Raw genomic sequence first — 23,757 nt, 5'->3', positions numbered from 1 at the left:
CGGGCATGCTGGGAGTTGTAGTTTTAAAACATCTGGAGGTCCGCAGGTTGGAGACAACTGGGATATAGGTAAACACCAGAGGAAAAGTTGCCCAGTTGCCCATAGCAACCAATCAGATTGCTTCTTTCATTTTGCAGAGTCCTTGTTAAAAATGAAAGCAGCGATCTGATTGGTTGCTATGGGCAGCTTTCCTCTGCACAGGTTTTGATAAATCTCCCCCATAGCCTTTTTTTAGTGACTCTTTCCACCCATGGAAGTCAATGAGAAGAATATTTTCAAGATTTCTTGAAAAAACACTACTCTCAGCATACTGCAATTTTGTCAAACTTCCCCTGAGCCTAAATATGTTTAAAGATAAATAAATAAATATACATTTTTATTAATTTACCGTATATACTCGAGTATAAGCCGACCCGAGTATAAGCCGAGACCCCTAATTTTAACCCAAAATCCCAGGAAAAGTTATTGACTCGAGTATAAGCCTAGGGTGGGAAATACCTCATCCCCCCCTGTCATCATCCAGACCTGTCATTAACATCCTCATCATCATCCCCTTGTCATCATCCCACACATCCCCCCTTCATCATCCCCTTATCATCCCACACATCCCCCCTTCATCATCCCCTTATCATCCCACACATCCCCCCTTCATCATCCCCTTATCATCCCACACATCCCCCCTTCATCATCCCCTTATCATCCCACACATCCCCCCTTCATCATCCCCTTATCATCCCACACATCCCCCCTTCATCATCCCCTTATCATCCCACACATCCCCCCTTCATCATCCCCTTATCATCCCACACATCCCCCCTTCATCATCCCCTTATCATCCCACACATCCCCCCTTCATCATCCCCTTATCATTCCACCCATCCCCCCTTCATCATCCCCTTATCATCCCCCCCCCCCTTCATCATCCCCACACCCCCCCTTCATCATCCTCTTCTCATCATTCGCCCTCAGTGGTCTTCAACCTGCGGACCTCCAGAGGTTTCAAAACTACAACTCCCAGCAAGCCCGGGCAGCCATCGGCTGTCCGGGCTTGCTGGGAGTTGTAGTTTTGAAACCTCCGGAGGTCCGCAGGTTGAAGACCACTGCGGCCTTCAACATCATCCAGCCCCCCTCTCACCCCCTTTAGTTCTGAGTACTCACCTCCGCTCGGCGCTGGTCCGGTCCTGCAGGACTGTCCGGTGAGGAGGTGGTCCGGTGAGGAGGTGGTCCGGTGGGGAGGTGGTCCGGGCTGCTATCTTCACCGGGGGCGCCTCTTCTCCGCGCTTCCGGCCCGGAATAGAGCCGTTGCCTTGGCAATGACGCAGAATTACGTTCGCAATGAACGCACCTCTGCGTCGTTGTCACGGCAACGTGACTATTCTGAGGCCGGGCCCGAAGCGCTTAGAAGAGGCCTCCCCGGTGAAGATAGCAGCCCGGAACTACTATCCCACCGGACCACCTCCTCACCGGACAGTCCTGCAGGACCGGACCAGCGCCGAGCGGAGGTGAGTACTCAGAACTAAAGGGGGTGAGAGGGGGCTGGATGATGTTGAAGGCCGCAGTGGTCTTCAACCTGCGGACCTCCGGAGGTTTCAAAACTACAACTCCCAGCAAGCCCGGACAGCCGATGGCTGCCCGGGCTTGCTGTGAGTTGTAGTTTTGAAACCTCTGGAGGTCCGCAGGTTGAAGACCACTGCGGGTGGGGGAGTTCACTCGAGTATAAGCCGAGGGGGGTGTTTTCAGCACGAAAAATCGTGCTGAAAAACTCGGCCTATACTCGAGTATATACGGTACATTTTTCGCCTTTTTGGTCTGGCATTCCACATTTCCCTATTGACTGTTGTGTGTTGTTTTGGGAAACCAAGAAACCACCAGGTGATGAGTATTTTGTTTTTATTTTGTTGACAAAAACACAATGTGCTCTCGGCCGCATAAATGTATTCTCCTTCCCGTGAATATGGCGGCACAAGGATTACCTATACATTTGCAGCCACTGCTAAGACGACATATTTGTTGCCAGGAGCTCGTTCTGTAATAAGATCTTATCTACACGTAAATGACATTGCTGGTATTGCGGCGGGTGCAGTGGGGGACGCGGGGGGTCCGTCATGTTACCTATGTCAGTAATGCTGCGGTTAAGAATAGTCCGGCATCTCAGGAATGTGGTGTGGCCGGGGACTTGTTGCCTTTCAGATAATTGTGATAGTTTAGAGTCAGGTTGTAATGTCACATTGTACAATGCAGCATGGGAACATTTCATGGAGGGTTTAGTGAGGGAAGTCACACAGATCATGCACACTGTTAAGTCTCCTACCCCCTTTTTTCCCCGGAATGTTTTTTTTTTTAATATATATTTATTATTATTATTATTATTATTATTATTATTATTTGTTAATGAACTAAGATGGGGAATTAAAGGGGTATTCCAGGAATTTTTTTTTTGACTATGCTACAGAGGCTGTAAAGTTAGTATAGTTTATAATATAGTGTCTGTACCTGTGTGTGACGGTTTTCTCACAATTCTTCTGTGATTATCGCCCCAATATTTATTTTTAACAGCATACAAAATAACTGTTGTCTCAGATTTTTCCCAGCTTGCAATGCGGCCGACACCTGACTCACTAGTCAGCTGATGACAGGGAGCCTGTCTGCTTCAATGGATGGAGGGGTCGCTTGGTGGGAGAGAGATCAATCTGCAACTAATGCAACAGCTGTAGGCACCCTGATTGAAGACCACTGGTCTTTTGATTCAATGGATGGGGTGGCTGATGTGTGGGAGGGAGGAAAATGGAATTGTGGGATTTGTAGTCAAAAAAAGAAAAGTCAAACAGGAAATTCAAGTTCACAAAAAGCTAGCCACAGTGTTGTGGTAATCTCACAGCATAGCCATTTAGCCCCAAGACAAGCACAGATCCTTCCTAAGCATGTCCATTACTGTCTGCCAGGTATGTACTAAAATCACCTTATGGTGGAGAACCCCTTTAAGGAATTAAATATGGTATGTTGTCAGTGGATTACGGGTAGGAGGGTAAATGGAAGTTTTGGAGGGGATGCATGCCCCCCACTTTGTGTTTTATTACATGTGTTACATTTGATTATAATCTAATAGGGTAGAGTAGTTTATTATATATGGATTAGGTTCAGTCAGTTGTGGAACCCATTAAAGAGAATGAAACTTCTTGTTAAAGGGGTACTCCACTGGAAAACGATCTTATTATTTTTTAAATCAACTGATGCCAGAAAGTTAAATAGATTTGTAAAATGCGTCTATAAAAAAAATCTTAATGCTTCCAGTACTTATCAGCTGCTGTATGCTCCAGAGGAAGTTCTTTTCTTTTTGAATTTCCTTTCTGCCTGATCACAGTGCTCTCTGCTGACACCTCTGTCCATGTCAGTAACTGTCCAGAGTAGGAGAAAATCCCCATAGCAAACCTATCCTGCTCTGGACAGTTCCTCAAATGGACAGAGGTGTCGGCAGAGAGCACTGTGATCAGACATAAAGGAAATTCAAAAAGAAAAGAACTTACTGTGTATCATACAGCAGCTGATAAGTACTGGAAGTATTAAGAGTTTTTTTTTTTTATTAGAAGCATTTTACAAATCTGTTTAACTTTCTAGCACCGTTTGATAAAAAAAAAAAATAATAATAATAAATTTAAAAAAAAGTTTGCCAGTGGAGTACCCCTTTAATTTGGCAATGATGCTATAAATCAGTATATTCCAACCTTTGCTGTTGCAATACTACAAATCCCATCATGCAGAGGGTGGTAGGTTTGCAACATCTGGAGGCCACAAATTGGAGACCACTACTGCAGATGAAAGTGGAGTCTGTACAGATCATCAGTAAATAGGTTCCTTTAGTGCGACCTCCTGAATTGGTGTAAATAATGGCATCCTATTAGTGATAAGTAATAAGCGCAGGGCAGGTGCACCTTCAAAGGAGACTTCCTTAGACTCTAACTACATCCCTGTACTTTACAGGCTTATACGTTCCCTGTAACCTCCCTTAACTCCTTGTCTTTTGGACACTGTATCAATCTAAATGACTGAGGAATCCATTGAAATCTGATCCGGAGTAACCAGCGTTTGCCTATCGGAGCATACGAGGCAATGCGGCGTTTAAAATTACAGTAAGCGTGCCATCCAGATGAGAACATGGGAACGGATAAGGAAGACTAAACCTTTTATTGAAGACTTAACCCTTACGTAGGGGTCAATTGACTCTCAATACAGTGATTAACCTGAAATTATTTCTCTGTACTTTTTAAGTATTTGCTCGGTGCTTGCCAGCACTATGCACCGACCCTGACATAGTGTGGATATTTTTGTAAAATGTAAGAGATTTAATTTTTTTGAAGATAATTTATCTTATCACAGGCAGAACTACAATAAAAGATAATGCCTCTCTATAGATAACACAGTATCCACCATTCACAATAGGTGACGGTCACAACTCTCTTCCTCTTTCTCCCTACTCAGGGTATGCCAACAATATATTTTAAAGATTAAAGCGTACTCGTCAGATCCAACGAAAACATTTTTTTTAAATATATCACTCAGTACCTAATCCTGACCATGTACATCTAATTTTTATGCGTCTAGTATCTTTATTTATTTTTTTATTACACTTTTAATTTAGCTCTCTAGTCTGAATTTCTCTCAAAGGGAGGGGGCGTGGCCTCATTGTGCAGGTCTCCGCCCCCTCCCTCAGTTTGCTGTCTGTTCACATCTCCCCTAGCATTAGCAAAACTACAACTCCCAGCTTGTCCTCACTGACAGTAGCGGGACACAAGATGACAGTGGGAGGATTTTTCCTCCAGCTCTGAGCCCTGCACTCACAGCTGTCAATCAAAGAAGTGTGTCCATGACATAGGTGATGACTCATGGACACAGCAGGACTAGTATGTGTCCAAGCGGGGGGGGGGGGCAGTTATTTGACTGGCTTTATCAGTATGAAATACTGAAAATTTTCTAATGAAAGTAATTGCAAAACCTATTGGTTATACATGCTTTACAACATCTCAAAAGTTTTTGTATCTGACAGTGCCCATTTAAAGGGGTACTTTGGTGGAAAACATTTTTTTTTTTTTTTTTTTTTAATGAACTGGTGCCAGAAAGTTAAACAGATTTGTAAATTGAAAAATAAATATATGTATCACTAGCGCTGGAGGGATTTAATTCTGGCAGCCACTCAGTCGCTGCAATGAGTTATAATAATAAATATTTGCGAATCGGCGCACAGAATTTTTTTTTTTTATATAGAAGGGTGGTATATTCATATAAATATATATATATATATTCAATGTTGACATGAAATTACACTAAAATTTGCTTATAACTTATATCTACTACTTTTAGTGGAATTTCATGTCAACATTGAATCTCTCCCTATCAACCCTGACACTCAGGAAACAACGGGCCACTACTTGCTCAGTAAGTGTCTAATACCACCCTTATATATAAAAAATAATAATTCTGTACGCCGATTCGCAAATATTTATTATTATTATTACAGATTTGTAAATTACTTCTATTTAAAAATCTTAAACCTTCCAGTACTTATCAGCTGCTGTATAATACAGAGGAAATTATTTTCTTTTTGAATTTCTTTCGTCTGTCCACAGTGCTCTCTGCTGACACCTCTGTCCATGTCAGGAACTGTCCAGAGCTGCATAGGTTTGCTATGGGGAATTTCTCCTGCTTTGGATGGTTCCTAACATGGACAGAGGTGTCAGCAGAGAGCACTGTGGTCAGACAGAAAAGAAATCCAAAAAGAAAATAACTTCCTCTGTAGTATATAGCATCTGATAAGTACTGGAAGGATTACGATTTTTTAATTACAAGTAATTTACAAATCTGTTAAACTTTCTGGTACCAGTTAATAATAAAAAAAGAAATAATAATTTCCACCGAAGTAACCCTTTAAGTCATCTCCAGAATACTGTTTTTATATGTCCACGTGACTACAGTAATGCAAGTCTCTAAATGCTGTTTAGAGCAGCAGAAGTAAAATAGCCCCTTCCATATTTATATACAGAAAATGGAATATTTCCGAAATGAAAAATAGATTAGAGGGAAAGAATATTGGTCTTTGTAATTCATAAAAAAATAGACTATACAAAGCGACCCTTTAACTACTTATCTAAGTGGTATGTGTCCCTACTGTTACAGTATGTTTAATTTTACCGTATACAAAACATAGTTAACTACGCTATTGTGTACAGAAAAATAAATTATACATGGTTTTTTTGTTTTTATTGTTTTACTTTTCTAAGTGTATAAAATGAATATGTAAAACAAACAAAAAACGTAGTGCTATATACTATTTTCTGAGAGTAACTAATTGTCTAGGTGTGGTTAAGTTTCTTAGGTAAAATTATTGTGGACCCCCCCCCCCCCCCCATATCAAGAGGAACAGACATTCTATGGGTCTCTTACAATAAAAGCCACATTTTTTTTTTTGTCTACAGGAAGACAAAGAAACCGGTTGGAGCCAATGGACACCATCTTTGTGAAACAAGTTAAGGAAGGCGGTCCAGCGTACGAGGCCGGCTTGTGTACAGGTGATTTATAACTATAAATTATGAGTGAATCCACACGTTGTTGTACATAGTACAAAACGCATAAATAGGGTACTAAAATCTCTAACCCCTTAAAGACCTAGGGGAAGATTTATCAAGAAATGTCTATTTTAGATAAAATTTAAACCTTTTTTTTGTCTATACTTTTACTAGCGTGCGCCTTATTAATCAATGATGCGCAGCGTAATGATGAATAAGGTGCAGCTCTCCTTTAGCGTGAAAAGTTGTCTAACGTACACCTTTTCTAAAAAAAAAGTCAGACCAATAACCAGAGGCCTGGGTTCTCAACCCGTGGTACACGTACCTATAGGGTTACGCCACGGGTTGAGCGTTGGTATGCGAAAGCGCCGACAAATACTGGTCATGCACTGGCAGGTACTTTTCAGCGCATAGCCGGGCAAACCCCCAGCTGTTGCAAAACTACAATTCTCAGCATGCAGTGACAGAATGGCATGCTGGGACTTGTAGTTATGCAACAGCTGGAGGCACACCACTATAGCTTTCAGCATGCCCTTTGGCTGTCCGTGCATGCTGGGGGTTATAGTTATGCAGCAGCTGGAGGCACACTGGTTGCAAAACAAAGTTTTATTACATAACTCAGTGTTTCCCAACCCGTGTGCCTCCAGCTGTTGCAAAACTAAAACTCCCAGCATGCATGGTCTGTCAGTGCATATAGTTTTGCAACAGCTGAAGGCACACGGGTTGGGAAACACTGAGTTAGAAAACAGATAATGTTTCCCTGACAGTGTGCCTCCAGTTGTTGCAAAACTACAACCGTATATATATTATATGGTAAAATCACTGCTGGATTTATGCTTTTACTTACTTTTGTCTACAATAAATATTCTAAAGTGCATCACTGACTTTTTTTTTTTTTTTGGAAATTGGCATCAAAATCTGCATGTTACACATTTGTAGCAAAATTGAAGTGTTGTCGTATATAATCTGCAGAGCTGTGTATAATTCTCTCCTTTCGTGATCCTAGGGGATAGAATCATCAAGGTGAACGGGGAAAGTGTTATCGGGAAGACTTATTCTCAAGTCATTGCTTTAATTCAGAACAGGTATGTAACTTTAGTGTCTGCCACTATGGTTGTGCTCAAAGGTTGTATGCTGTACATATTCCTGTAGATCAGTGGTCTCAAACTGTGGCCCTCCAGATGTTGCAAAACTTCAACTCCCAGCATGCCCAGATGACAAGGGCTGTCCGGGCATGCTGGGAGTTGAAGTTTTGCAACATCTGGAGGGCCACAGTTTGAGACCACTGCTGTAGATGGTCTCCTGACATGTCGGGTTTAGGAAAAACTTGGGTGACCCTATGAATTCTGAAACTTTTTTCAAAGAACTTTGCATTGTGCCATTCCACTGTTAAAAGGAGTTATCCAGGGAAAACAAATGTGTGTGTGTATATATATATATATATATTTTTTTTTTAAATCAACTGGCTCCAGAAATTTTAATAGATTTGTAAATTACTTCTATTAAAAAAAATCTTAATCCTTTCAGTACTTATGAGCTGCTGAAGTTGAGTTGTTCTTTTCTGTCTAAGTGCTCTCTGATGACACCTGTCTCGGGAACTGTCCAGAGTAGAAGCAAATCTCCATAGCTAACCTGTTCTGTTCTGTGCAGTTCCCAAGACAAGCAGAGATGTCAGCAGAGAGCATTCTTGCCAGACAGATAAGAACAACTCCACTTCAGCAGCTGATAATTATTGGAAGGATTAAGATTTTTTTTTTTAATAGAAGTAGTTTTCCTTTGAACAGATTTGTAAATTGTCAGCTTGCTCCCCCCGCACTAACCAGTGGTACTGGCTGGTAGTGTGGCGGATGCTGATCAGTTTGATGCATACCATGCCGGAAATGCCGTGCCGTTCACCCATTATCATCTTTCTTCTTGATATGCAAATTAGCTGCTAACTGGCACAGGCAGGGTTACTGCTTTCATGTGGCACTGTGACGTAACCACCGTCCGGCCCCCAGCACCATCCGGCTTATGAATATTCATGTTCTCCCTGCTGATTTCAGGACTTCAATGCGCTGAAGCGGCTCCCGGTGTAGAAGGGAAACCAGCACATGTGCAGTGGAGTCCTGAAATCAGCGAGGAGAAGAGGGAGATGATGATGAGGGAGAACATGAATATTCATAAGCCGGGCGGGGCTGCTGGCCGGGCGGCGGTTAAGTCACGTGTGTATGTGTGTGTATATATGTGTGTGTATATATATATATATATATATATATATATATATATATATATATATACACATATACATAATGTCAGTGTTTCCAAACCAGGGTGCCTCCAGTTGTTGTGAAACTACAACTCCCAGCATGCCAGGACAGCGAATGGTTGTCCAGGCATCCTGGGAGTTGTAGTTTTGCAACAGCTGGAGGCATCCCAGTTGGGAAGCACTGATATGTTTAAGTGAATGCAGGAATCACACAAAGTTCAAGTTCTTCCCTTGAACTTTGCATTTTAATATATTTAAATATGTATTGATGAGATTACAGGCATGCTGGGAGTCTTTGTTTTGCAACAGCTGAAGACACGCCGGTTGGGAAACACTTCTAGGGGCAGTCACCACCCTACGGAATTCCACGGTGTGAACTTAACATTAGTGTGAATGAGTCTTCCGCGAGACCGGTTCACACAGCGGAATTTCAGTGGTGGACAATTCCGCCGCTGAAATTGTTCCGCGCAAAGAAAGAACATGTTCATTCTTTGCGCGGAAGGTCCGCGAGTACTGCATAGCAGTCAATGGTGACGGCGCTGTGCCACGCGGTCCTACTGCCATCATCTGCTGCCAGGCTGAATCTCCGCTCGCGGAATTCTGTGAGCGGAGATTCCGTTTACACTCCGTAGTGTGAACAGTGTGTAAAGATTGCTGTTCACATCATAACAGGGAAGCTTTTTTGTCAATGTTTTGTTTTAGTGTCTTGTTCACTATCACATACCAAGGATGTTTCTGAAGAGGAAATAAAATATCTTATTTTTCAGATCAGTGATTGGTTGTCAGCAGAATTTTGAGAATCTTGTCTTTGGGCGGAATAGACACCTGAGATATATATTCAGTAATAAGAGAGGGAAATGAACAAACACCAGTCAGTAAAGATCCGATTTACAGAACTTCTTGTTGTTTTTGCAGTGATTCCACCTTAGAACTGAGTGTGATGCCAAAAGATGAAGACATTCTCCAGCTGGTAAGTGTCTCTACCTCCTTATAGAGCTGAATGGGGTCGTCTTTTCTCAGGATTGATCAGATTTTCGACTTTCTCTGTAATTATTTTTATAATTATTGTAATTATTATTATATGTATGTGAGATATAGGATTTTTTTTCCTCCTTATAAAAGAGGCCACACATACTGTATTTTTTGCTACATATTTTCTGCAGCTGGTTTTTGCTTCCCATTGACTTCAATAGACAGGAAAAAACAAAGTAGCAAATATGCAGCAAAATATGGCATGTGTCACCAAACCCTAAATATATATTTCTCCTATATTCTATGAATACTGCGTTACCACCACCATTGCATCTTCTATAAATATGTCACTCAGCTTTCCCCATATTATTGTATATCTTAAGGATTTGTCATGTAGGACTGGTTAAAACAATGGTGGCCATTGGTTGTCATAAACCTCGTAAAGATATGTGACAGTCTAAAAGTAGGAACATACGTTGCAGATATGGTGCAGATTTTCTGCAGCAAAAAATGTGCCAAAGACAGAAGTGGATCCAGTTGAAAAAAGGGGGGTGGGGAGTAGAACACCTTCTTTGATATCTCCCCTTCCAGTTGGTTCCTTTTCTGCCTTTGGCACATTTTCTGCTTCATGAAAATCTGCAGCGTATCTACAACAGGTGTTCCTACCCTAAGGGTATGTATAAATAACGGAGTGCCCATGCAGAATGGCGCCAAAATATTCTGCATGGACATTGTACTGCATCGGAGTACTATTGATTTCAATGCGATTCTGCTGCACTGTTCACATGGTGGAACATCTGAGGCAGAAATCCTGATTCCGGTGTCCGCAAAAGGAATAGACTTGGGTATTCTTGTTTCGGATTTCACTCAGAAATGAATTGGCATCTATGAGACTGCACATTTCCGAGCGGTCCTGGTGCAGAATATCCCACTGTGTCTTCTGGGGGTACATTTTACTCCATGTGAACATGGCCTTACACACTAAGGCTGGGTTCACACTACGATTTGAACTACGGTTCCCGTATACGGCTGGGAGGAGGGGTGGGCGGGGCTTAATCCCGGTCGACCAAGTTTTTGCCTGCGGTCGGGAAACCGCATACGGCCGAAAAAGCAGCTGACCGGAGGCGGCGGTTCACTCTGGTCGGCTCATAGACATACATTAACTACGGTTCCTGAATACAGCTGAGTGCGGTCGCCGTGATTAAGCCCCGCCCACCCCTCCTCCCAGCCGTATATGGGAACCGTAGTTCAAATCGTAGTGTGAACCCAGCCTCATTGAGATTTCCCCTTCCACTTCTGCCTTTAGCACACTTTCTACTGCACAAAATCTGCAGCATATTTGCTTCACATGTTTTTACCCTAAGAGTCTGTTCACACGGGCATATCCACAGCGTACTTGCTGCCAAAAAATCTGCTACAGGTTTTGCTACCATTGACTTAAATGGGCCACCAGAAAATCCGCAATAGGGGCAGATTTGTGGATTTGTTGGGGACCCATTAAAGTCATTGCTAGTAAAATCTGCTGCTGTCTTTGTGCTGCAGAAAATCGGCACTAAATCCGCCCGTGTTAACCGTCGTTAAGGGCTTGTTCACACGAGCAGATTTATTTGCACGTTTCCCGCTGTGTGTTTGAAAGGGGGCGGGCTCTCCACGGATGTCTGCAGCAGATTTTCGGCTATGGAGAATCCGCCGCAGACCTTATTGACTTTAATGGGGCTTGTGGTGAATTTTCCACATCTGAAATTCTGCAGCTGAAAATCTGTTGCGGACAGCCATAGAGAGCCCGCCCCCTTTCAAATACTCGGCGGGAAACCTGTAAATAAATCCACTCATGTGAATGAGCCCTAAAGCAGTATTCTCCAAATTGTGGCTCTGCAGCTGTTGCAAGTCTACAATCATAGCAGCTTTCAGGGCATGGTGGGAGTTGTAGTTTTGCAACAGCTGGAGCGCCCTAGTTTGTGGAGACTACTGGTCTAAAGAAAAGGGTGACCAGCACAAATATCCTAAGGGTCAGTTCACATGTCCTTATTTTTTTGCTGAAGATTTTACTACTTATTTGTCTAAGCAGAAAAATCTGCAGCAAAAATGATGTGTGAACTGACCCTAAAAGTAGTGCCTTGTTGTTACCCAGCTTTCTTTGAGTGGCCATAGTTAGTAGACTGTAGTATTTTTCAGCTGTGTTCACATGTTGTATTCTTTTTACGATAGCTTTGCTTTGCAGCCTATGGGACAGCACTTAAAGGGGTACTCCAGTGGAAAACAGATTTGTAAATTACTTCTATAAAATAAAAAAATAAATAAAATAAAAAATCTTAATCCTTCCAGTACTTATCAGCTGCTGTATGCTCCGGAGGAAGTTGTGTAGTTCTTTCCAGTCTGACCACAGTGTTCTCTGTTGACACCTTTGTCCGTGTCAGGAACTGTCAAGAGTGGCAGCAAACCTCTCCTGCTCTGGACAGTTCCTGACATGGACAGAGATGTCAACAGAGAGCACTGTGGTCAGACTGGAAAGAACTACACAACTTTCTCTGTAGCATACAGCAGCGGATAAGTACTGTAAGGATTATGATTTTTATATAGACATAATTTACAAATCTGTGTAACTTTCTGGCACCAGTTGATTTGAAAGAGGTTGCTCCAAGCGGAGTTCTGCTCTGAATAATTCTCACGGTGTGCAAGGGCCCTAACAGTTTCTTAAAGGAGAAGTATTGTGCACAAGCCGAACGCTGTATATCTGGCTCTCCCATAGAGACACATGGAGAGAGCGTGTTAGCCGACACTCCTCGTTCTCTGGGAGAGTCCCATTCAGGAGATCATGGGGAGGGGTCCCAGCCATCAGACCCTTGCAATCTAAAACGTATCCCCTATCCTTTGGATACTTCTCCTTTTAAAGGGGTACTTCACTGGAAAACATTTTCTTTTAAATAAACTGGTGCCAGAAAGTTAAACAGATTTGTAAATGACTTCTATAAAAAAAAAAAAAAAAAAAAAAAAAAAAAAAAAAATCCCAATCCTTCTAGTACTTATCAGCTGCTGTATACTACAGAGGAACTTCTTTTCTTTTTGAATTTCCTTTCTGCCTGACCACAGTGCTCTCTGCTGACACCTCTGTCCATTTTAGGAGTAGGAGCAAATCCCCATAGCAAACCTATCCTGCTTTAGACAGTTCCTGACATGGACAGAGGTGTCAGCAGAGAGCACCGTGGTCAGACTGAAGCAAAGTTTTAAAAGAAAAGAACTTTCTCTGTAGTATCCAGCAGCTGATAAGTACTGAAAGGATTGGAATTTTTTTTTAATAGAAGTAATTTACAAATCTGTTTAACTTTCTGACACCAGTTGTACCCCTTTTAAGTCATGTTCACATGCCGCAGATTTGTCGCTTAAAACTTTTTGCCACTTTAGCATCAGTTTTTGCAGCCCAATTTTTGGACAAAGTATACTGTTGGCCGGGCCAATGTTGGGACCCTGATAATTGTGACTTCTATTGATGTCATTGACTTGATTGTGTGGCTGAATAATTGATCTGCTCAGAAATGGATCACCCCCATCCTCTTTATTCCACAGGGATAGATTCTCAGTGATTCACTATTGATTTTGGATTATAAAGGAGCTGAGATAATCGCCTAGCGCTGTTTTCCAAGCTGTGGTTTGCCAGCTGTCGCAAAACTACAACTCCCATCATGCCCTGACAGCCGAAGGCTGTCAGGGCATGATGGGAGTTGTAGTTTTGCAACAGGTTGGGAAAGTTCAAGCTTTTATAAATGATCTGTTTTTTTTTTTATTTTTTTCCGTGTGCAGCCTCCATGGCTGAGCGTAATGCTTTAACGCGTTTCTCAGTCAGTCAGATGACTCGTCGCCATGGTTACTCACAGTCTCATCTTCTCGTTGCCTAATTACAGCCTTGTGCTGTATGTTTTGTGCATCAACCTATACAACACGGATCCCGGTGCGCGCTTCTGTTTCTAGCGTTAACTGCGAGCTCTCCTGCTGAGCTGTCACCGCTTCGCCGTATTAACCTCTGCCCCACTCGGCGCCGTTTCCATATTGTGTCATTATTCTTGCTCCTTTTTTAGATCGTAAGTATAGAAAAGCGGAGGAACCAGAGGCTCAGTGGTTACCGTTTGCGACGCCGGGGAACCTGGTTCAAAACCATCCAAGGGCAACATCTTCCTTGGACTCTCCAAAAACATTCTCATAGATACACTTTGGCCAGGGACCCTTGTAAGCGTTGGCAATTTCTGTACGTTGCTGCAGAATATGTTGGCGTTTTATAATGCAATAAGATAATCCTGTTCAATTAAGCTGGGTTCACTATCCGTTTTATCACGACGGTGTTTCCCAACCAATGTGCCTCCAGCTGTTGCAAAACGCTGTCCGGGCATGGTGAGAGTTGTAGTTCTGAAAGCACTGGAGGTTTACTTTGGCATCTAAAAGGTGTACAGAAGTGTACTGTCAGCATGCCATTTAAGTTTAAAGGAGTACTCCACTGGGGGGGGGGGGGGGGGGGAAATATATATATATATATATATATATATATATATATATATATATATAATTTTTTTTTTTTTTTTTTTTTTTTTTTTTCTCTTTTTTTAAATCAACCTGTGCCAGAAAGTACTTCATTTAAAAAATCGTAATCCTTCCAGTACTTATCAGCTGCTGTATGATCCACAGGAAGTTCTTTTCTTTTTTAATTTCCTTTCTGACTGACCACAGTGCTCTCTGCTGACACCTCTGTCCATTTTAGGAACTGTCCAGAGTTGGAGCAAATCCCCATAGAAAACCTATCCTGCTCTGGACAGTTCCTGACATGGACAGAGGTGCCAGCAGAGAGCACTGTGGTCAGACAGAAAGGAAATTCAAAAACAAAATAACTTCCTGTGGATCATACAGCAGCTGATAAGAACTGGAAGGATTAAGATTTTTTAAATAGAAGTAATTTACAAATATGTTAACTTGCTGGCACCAGTTGATTTAAAGTGGAGTACCCCTTTTAAAGGTGTATTCCAGCACTTAAAAACATATCCCCCTATCCATTGGTCCAAGCGACTGGAGACCCTGCAATCTCCAGATCAGTGCCCAGCTTGTCCCCTCTGCATGGAGCAGTGTCGGTGATGTACTTGGGTATCTCCGCCAACACTCCACTCTCTTCAGTGGGGAATGCTGGGTCCCCATTCTGGAGATCACAGCTAGGACTCCATGATCCACAGGATAGAGGATAAGTGTCTGATCATGGGGGTGCCGATAAGTTTTTAAATGCTGGAGTATCCCTTTAACGGACCGAACATAGTCAACTAGTGACTAAGTATGGTCCATTTTCCAAACATATACGCATGTTCTGCGGAGTGTAGACCTATAACCAAAAATATGAGATTATACATGACCAATGTTAGGGCATTGTGTCATAAAAGCATCTATTAGTAAACCTACAAATTGACGCTATAGCCAAGAATAATATAGAAATATGACATTTTATTGAGTGACATACAGACATAAAAAATAATTAAAAATGGAGCAGTAAACAGTCAGACTGCAAAATAAACTCAGAGAAGTCTCCCATATGAGTTGGATAACAACATAGGAATCAATCAAAAATGTGGCTATTATATTGCACATCAGTATCCATAAGGCTATATAAAATGATAGCATACATGAACCAACAATGGGACTATAGTGGCCACTAAAATATTATTCCTACAATCCATACAAAAGGTAGCGGAGGGAAAAAGGGGGAGATGGTGCCATTGGCAAGAAATGAATATAGGTGAATATTGGGGAGATGGCAGGGCATAAACACAGAGGGGATATTATTGCTCAACCTGTATATTGCCACTGATCCTCTAACCCCTGCAAAGGCAGGTAAACCACTCACCCAACTTTCACATAAATCACTGACACCAGCATGCCTTACCCCCAATCCTGGAGTCACCCCAATGCCGTTTCGCTAATCACGCTTCCTCAGGGAGTGGTTAAATGCACTTACAAAAGACTGTTTATACACCCTTGGGCCAATAGAATAGGAAAATACAGATAAAGAGGCGGGATCTGTTACCTGGATGTTCTGATCTACCGATGGACGCCCTGTGTTGGCAGTCATGGTGGCTGCCATTCCCGGTCATTGGTAGCATCTGAGATTAGTACGTCTCCATAGACTTAAATTATGAGTCTGTCCTGGTCACGTGACTCGGTCAGGAGAAAACACGATAAGCGCTCTTTTCTCCCAGCTCGTGATCAGTCGAGCTCTATTAATAGACAGGGATCCCCTGTTACAAAGAGCGTCTCTCGCTCCGCATTACTCAGACATCCTGTTGACTTGAATGGACACTGAGTAATGCTTAATTTCTCCTGCGGTGGTCAGTGGGGGTCTCAATGTCTCCACAACATATATGAAAGTTTTGTTTTTCTTACAGTGCCCATTTAAAAGCTGCATCTGCATACATTGTCACAGGGCCAAGATTATAATACCATCTACATCCCACATATAGCATCCAAATAGGCTGTATCAATTTATCATTAGCTAAAGGGGAGGCCAAATAACCCTACATAATACTACAATGCAATTCCCTAATACCACCACCATGCGCAGCTACATACTACTGCCCGCAGCTGCCATGTAAAGTTGGCTTGACTCCATGGCTGCCTCCTTCTTAGGATAGACTGCTGCAGTCTACCATTAGGGGCCAATACTGTCACCATAGGGGGCAGTATCAGACTACAACCTGCTACATTTTGTCAGTGCCCAGGAAGTGGCACCATAAATTCTTGTTGACATTGGGCGTCATGACCACATAGGAGATTGTGCCTCTAACTTTTATCTACTTGCACAATTCTGTTAAAAGCCAAACTTTCAGGACTGAATGAACTAACCCGCCCTGACTTATGTAACATGGCAGTCCAGACATTCACCCAGCACACACACCCAGCATACCTCACACTCATTCACACACCGATAGAAATCAGTGACCAGAAGGAAGGCATTGTAGTCACCATCCCGCCCTCCAACCCGTATGATTTTTCTTTTAGGTGAATTAGTTTGTTGTATTTTGTTTTCCCATTTATATAAACAATGGCATTTTCTAAGAGATATTCCATTCACTAACTGATCTTTAAAGAGAATCTGTCACCCTGTTTACCTTCACTAAACCCAATATAGTGGGTTATATTGACAGTGAACAGCTTTACAGGGGTCACTTACTTAAATCCGTTTAGTATTTGTAAAGTAACTGCACTGGAGGCGGGGGAGCCTGCTCACCCAGCTCCCCTGCCTCCTCCATATTGTCCGTCTGGCCCATTAATATGCTAATTATGCCACGGGTGAACACACAGAGGGCAGAGCGATCCCCAGTAGCACTCTTTAAAGGGGTACTCCACTGGCCAGCGTTGGGAACATTTAGTTCCGAACACGGTTTGTGCGTGGCCACGCCCCCTCAATGCAAGTCTAAGGGAGGGGGCGTGGTGACCAGCACGCCCCCTCACATAGACTTGCATTGAGGGGCGTGACCTGACCTAGAACCAAGGGAGATATACAAATAAATATGACACAGATATGGCAGTGTTTATGGGAAAACAGGTATGTTTTTTCTAAACCTGGATAACCCCTTTAATATTGACCACCCCTTTTTAAGATAAGCCATTAATATCAGATTGGTGGGGCGTTGATTCCTGACTCCCTGGGTCACATTGCTTAGAAAGCACTGTAACCTTTTCATTACCAGGCACATTTTGTGATTCACTTTAAAAGCATTGTAATAAGCTGCAGTACCAAGTATGGCCACTTCAAGATGTATGGTGCTGTGCCAAAGCGTCCCTGTACGGCTGATCAGCTGGGATGTCAGAAGTAGGACCACCACCATGATCCTGATGACCTCTCCTTAGGAGTTCAGTAAACATTTGCCTATTTACTTCCAGAGGATGTTGGAGTAGTAGTTATTTCTACATTATAGCCCATCCGTGCAGTAATTGTCATCTCATAAACTGTTGCTGGAAAGTCTTCACAGTCTTCAGCAATGAAAATAAATGCATCAGCCGCAGTAGTCTCTTAACCAAATGGATCAGACCTCGGTTACATCTGCATTAATAAGGAATGAGTCAATTTCTTACTTTCCGCTTGAGATACAAGTCCAGGTACTTAATGCTTTGAAAAAAATGTTGTTGTTTTTTATTTTTTTATTAAAGGAAACAGCAAAGAAACTTGTTGCTCATTTATTATTAATCCGCTTGTGGGTTTTGTTTGTAACACGTTATATAGACGGGGAGCGCAGTCTTCTGCTCAGTGCAGGACAAACCATTAGACTGTAGTTATTGTACAAATGCATTCATTATAGACATCTATATAAGACCAATACATTCCTGCACTACAACTTAAAGGGGTATTCCAGGATTTTTTCCTTCAGCCTGAGCCCATGATGCCAAGTTATAATACTGTATAATTTGCGTCTATTACCCTCACGCGTCGTTTTGTCCCATTTTTATACACAAGGCCCACACCTGAAAGTGCTGCAGTGCAAGTTATTTATTTTGTTTTTTGTTTTTTACTGTTGTCTTTGATCTTTCCCAGCATTCTATGTGGCCAGAGACAATGTCATAAGTCACATGGTCTCCAGGGGAGCATATCTATGCTGTGGTGGGAGGATAGTGGAGTAATGCTATCCACCCACCCACTCCAGCATAGCCACTCTTTGTATGGGACATACTGAAGCTGCAGTTTGTACCGCTTCCCTGTCTTTCTATGTACATTAAGTAGCCTCAGATTGTACTGCTTCCCTGTCTTTCTATGTATGTGAAGTAGCCTCAGATTGTACTGCTTCCCTGTCTTTATTTGCACGTGAAGTAGCCTCAGATTGTACTGCTTCCCTGTCTTGATTTGTACGTGAAGTAGCCTCAGATAGTACTGCTTCCCTGTCTTTGTTTTGTACGTGAAGTAGCCTCAGATAGTACTGCTTCCCTGTCTTTGTTTTGTACGTAAAGTAGCCTCAGATAGTACTGCTTCCCTGTCTTGATTTGTATGTGAAGTAGCCTCAGATAGTACCGCTTCCTGGTCTTTCTATGCACGTCATGTAGCCTCAGATAGTACTGCTTCCCTGTCTTTCTGTGTACGTGAAGTAGCCTCAGATAGTACTGCTTCCCTGTCTTTATTTGTACGTGAAGTAGCCTCAGATAGTAGTACTGCTTCCCGGTCTCTTTGTATGTGACATAGACACAGATATTAACACTTTCCTGTCTTTTTTTTTTTTTTTCTCCCTATATGTCACGCAGGTGCAAATAGTACTGCTTCCCTGTCTCTTCTTGTAAACAATGTTAGGTGCAGATAGTGCTGTCTTCTTGTCTCTCTCTTACGTGATGAAGGGACAGATAGTGTTGTCTACCTGTATGTGATGTTGATGCAGATGGCACTGCCTTCCTTTCTCTACCTGATGTGACATAGGAGCTGATAGTGCTGCCTTTCTGTCTCTCCCTTATGTGATGTAGGTGCAGATAGTACTGCCTCCTTGTATGTGACGTTGGTGCAGATCACATTTCCTCCTTATCTCTCCCTGTACATGATGTAGGTGAAGATATTCCAGCCTCATTCTCTCTTTGTGTCCTTTACAGCTGCTTTCCCTCATTCATTCACATAACACTAAGCAATGATAGCAGCAGCTTCCTGATATAGACGCTCATAAGGCAGTGTTTTCAAACCAGGGTGCCTCCAGCTGTTGCAAAACTACGACTCCCAGCATGGCCGGACAGCCGTTGGCTGTCCGGGCATGCTTGGAGTTGTAGTTTTGCAACAGCTGGAGGCACCCTGGTTGGAAAACACTGCCCCTAAGGAATCATGTCTGCTGAGCTTGAGACCTAGAACAAGGATATAGAAGATAACTGCACAATTATTACGGCTTCAGCTGTTACTGAATAGGAGACATCATCATTTCAGATGGGAAGGTTTTTCGGCTGACCACCCTCTCTGGCCGGCGATGGACACAATCATGTTTTTCTTATCAGTAGAGAGGATTGAATTTCTCTAAATATTCTTTCCCGGCTGCTCTTACAGTCTGATATTTGTCCATTACTGTATGGATGAATGGAAACAGTAGCCTTGTGTTCAGCACAATGGGGCGTATTTATCATAACCGCAGCCTAAAATAAAATGGCAGAAAATTTGCCTTTGACTGCCGTCTGATGGCTGCAGTTTAATGGCTGATCTAGAGAATACAGCTTTTATTTAGTTTTTTGTCTCTTCAATCCGTAGTAAAACCTTTAGAGCAGGTCTCTGGGCCTATTCTTGGCTTTGCCTTCAGGGCACTTTTACCCCATGTGCTCTTTGTCCTTTTGACACTGGAGGTTTATTACAGTATTAGATTGAATTGGGGTGATAAATAAAGAAATATTGAGTATTAACCATGAGGATGATCCATGATTAGAAAAACAGCTTATTTCTCCCCAAAAACAGCACTAGTTTTTGTCTTACGGTTGTGTGTGGTATTGCAGCTTCATTCCATTGTTGTTGTAATACCATACTAAACCTGAGGACATGGGTGGCGCTATTTTTTTTAAAGAAATCAACTGTCTTTCTGTTCTTGGATTTTCCCTAAATAGGCATAGGCTTAAGGGGGTACTCCACTGGCTGGCGTTTGAAAGGAAATGTTCCGAACGCTGTTTTTGCGCTGCGGGGGTTGGCCATGCCACTCATGATGTCATGGCCACACTCCCTTAAATGCAAGTCTATGGGAGGGAGCGTAATGCTCCTCCGTTAAACTTGCATTTAAGGGAGCGTGGCCGACCCTCACAGCACGAAATCAGCGTTCAGAAATGTTTTTGTTCCGTAACACTGGCCAGTGGAGTACCCCCTTTTAAAGGTAAACTGACAACAGCATCATCCACATTAATCTGCTCATGCCTGTTAGTGCGGGTGCCACTAATCAAAATGGTGTTTCTCTTATTTTCCCAGGTGCCACTATTCCCGAATATATGTAAATGAGGTGCACTAGGGGCATTTCCTAGCCCCCGTAGTGCACTGGTCCACCCTCCTGGCCGGTCTTAAAGGGGTACTCCGGTGAAAACCTTTTTTCTTTTAAATCAACTGGTGGCAGAAAGTTCAACATATTTGTAAATTACTTCTATTAAAAAATCTTAATCCTTCCTGTACTTATTAGCTGCTGAATACTAGAGGAAATTCTTTTTGGAATGCTCTCTGATGACATCACGAGCACAGTTTATTGTTGTCCTAAGTGGGATTTGAACCTAAGTCCGCAGCACTGCAAGGCAGCTAACCACTGAGCCACCATGCTGCCCATAGCATACATCTGCTATGCATGGTTGCTAAAATGGACAGAGATCTCAGCAGAGAGCACTGTGCTCGTGATGTCATCAATGTTCCAAAAATAAAGGAATTTCCTCTGCAGCATTCAGCAGCTAATAAGTACTGGAAGGATTAAGATTTTTTAATAGAAGTAATTTACAAATATGTTTAACTTTCTGCCACCAGTTGATTTAAAAGAAAAAAGGTTTTCACCGGAGTACCCCTTTAAAGCATACCTGTCAGATCACCCAAAAAAAAAAATGTTATATGTTGCTCAGTATCTCATCCTGATCATGTACATATATTGTTTGTGTCTATGACCTATATTTCTCTCAGAATTAGCTTTGATTCTGAATCTGAATTACCTTAATGTTGTTGACCAGAAGCAGGGGGGCGGGTCCCTTTCGTCTCCTCAGGTGATAACCACTCCCCCTCCTCCTCCCTCACTCTCCTCAGTCACTGGTCTCATGAGTGAGCATCTGTAACCCCTTCCTTTCTGGTTTTATGCTACACACACACACACACAGTGTGCTTACAGCTTTTGCAAAACTACAGCTCCCAGCATGCCCACACATCCTTTGAGTTGTAGTTTTGCAACAGCTGGAGGCATATGATTGGTAAAACTCAGATTTACAGCAGTGTTGCTGCAGGCTGTGTTCCTCCTACTGTTGAAAAACTACAACTCCCAGCATGTCCACACATCATTTGACTGTGCAGGCATGCTGGGAGTTGTAGTTTTGCAACAGCTGGAGGCATATGATTGTAGTCCCCCTGTATTAGATACATACACACATTGACTTCATTTATTCATACACATGCACATTACCTAGACAACACAGATTTACACACATACATATATATCCACACACACACACACACACACACACACACAATCTATACATGCAGGGACACTTGCTTTTTAAACAATAAATCCTCCATTCAGTCCCCATCTTCATTCCCCAGCTTCTATCATCATCTGCTCACGGGCAGCAGTGTACTCCGCCCCTCCCCCCTTCTTCTCACACAGACAGTGAAGGAGCCGATCACAGCAGCTTTAGATCTGCAGACCTGTCAATCATGAAGTGTGTCCATGACGTAGGTGATGACGAGTGGACACAGCCAGGCTTGTATGTATCTCAGATGGCAGGGAGGCAGTTTTTTGACTGTCTTTTTCAGTATGAAATACTGATTTTTTTTTAAATTTAATTTTTTTATTTTTTTATTAAATCAATTGCAAAACCTATTTGTTTTGCATGCTTTACAACCTATTCAAAGTTTTTATATCTGACAGTGCCCATTTAAATTCATGCCCCTTAAATGGGTTATCCAGGAAAAAATACTTTTTTTATATATATCAACTGGCTCCAGAAAGTTAAACAGATTTGTGAAATACTTCTATTAAAAAATCGTAATCCTTTCAGTACTTATGAGCTTCTGAAGTTAAGGTTGTTCTTTTCTGTCTAAGTGCTCTCTGATGACACGTGTCTCGGGAAACGCCCAGTTTAGAAGAGGTTTGCTATGGGGATTTGCTTCTAAACTGGGCGGTTCCCGAGACACGTGTCATCAGAGATTACTTAGACAGAAAAGAACAACCTTAACTTCAGAAGCTCATAAGTACTGAAAGGATTAAGATTTTTTTAATAGAAGTAATTTACAAATCTGTTTAACTTTCTGGAGCCAGTTGATATATATATAAAAATGTTTTTTTCCTGGAATACCCCTATGACTGAATGTGTGATGCCGCTCCATTCAATAGGAGGCAAAGGCTCTCCATTCCTGTGATTGGTGGGGATCCCAGCAGTCGGACCCTCACCGATCAGCTAGTTAAACCCTATCCTGTAATGTGACCAAGGGGCCTGAGTCATAGTACCGAAATAATTGCCGAATAGTCATGGCCCTCTAAATTGTAGCAATCCATGGTGGTCTCAGTGCTACACTATAGCGACCTTTATAAAAAAAAAAAAAAAAAAAAAAAAAAAGGTTTTTCAAAACGCATTCGTTTTATTTAGTAGTGGTTTTTGGAAATTGGAAACACTTTTTTCATTCACCTCTAGGAGTGCTGGAAAGTTCTATTGGAGATCCTTTTTTTTTTTTACTGTAAATGCTATTTTAATATAACCGAATAGTCACTGGCAATACAGGATAGTCACTGGCAATACAGGATAGTCACTGGCAATACAGGATAGTCACTGGCAATACAGGATAGTCACTGGCAATATAGGATAGTCACTGGCAATATAGGATAGTCACTGGCAATACAGGATAGTCACTGGCAATACAGGATAGTCACTGGCAATACAGGATAGTCACTGGCAATACAGGATAGTCACTGGCAATACAGGATAGTCACTGGCAATACAGGATAGTCACTGGCAATACAGGATAGTCACTGGCAATACAGGATAGTCACTGGCAATACAGGATAGTCACTGGCAATACAGGATAGTCACTGGCAATACAGGATAGTCACTGGCAATACAGGATAGTCACTGGCAATACAGGATAGTCACTGGCAATACAGGATAGTCACTGGCAATACAGGATAGTCACTGGCAATACAGGATAGTCACTGGCAATACAGGATAGTCACTGGCAATACAGGATAGTCACTGGCAATACAGGATAGTCACTGGCAATACAGGATAGTCACTGGCAATACAGGATAGTCACTGGCAATACAGGATAGTCACTGGCAATACAGG

At 42.3% G+C, this 23,757-nt stretch overlaps 1 protein-coding gene across 6 annotated transcripts in view; it reads left to right on the top strand.

Annotated features, from left to right (window-relative positions):
* The window catches only part of ARHGAP21 (Rho GTPase activating protein 21), a 194,252-nt gene that overhangs the window by 96,623 nt on the left and 73,872 nt on the right, over positions 1-23,757 (top strand). For all 6 annotated transcript variants that reach the window (XM_056519308.1, XM_056519305.1, XM_056519309.1 and 3 more), the window contains exons 4-6: positions 6,468-6,560; positions 7,564-7,642; positions 9,721-9,775. In XM_056519308.1, coding sequence (XP_056375283.1) covers positions 6,468-6,560; positions 7,564-7,642; positions 9,721-9,775 — 227 coding nt within the window. The remainder of the gene's footprint in view (positions 1-6,467; positions 6,561-7,563; positions 7,643-9,720; positions 9,776-23,757) is intronic.

This window comes from Hyla sarda, chromosome 5, assembly GCF_029499605.1.
Source record: "Hyla sarda isolate aHylSar1 chromosome 5, aHylSar1.hap1, whole genome shotgun sequence".
Lineage (NCBI taxonomy): Eukaryota > Metazoa > Chordata > Amphibia > Anura > Hylidae > Hyla > Hyla sarda.
The sequence above is the reverse complement of the archived record's forward strand: the minus strand, read 5'-3'. Positions and strand labels throughout refer to the sequence as shown.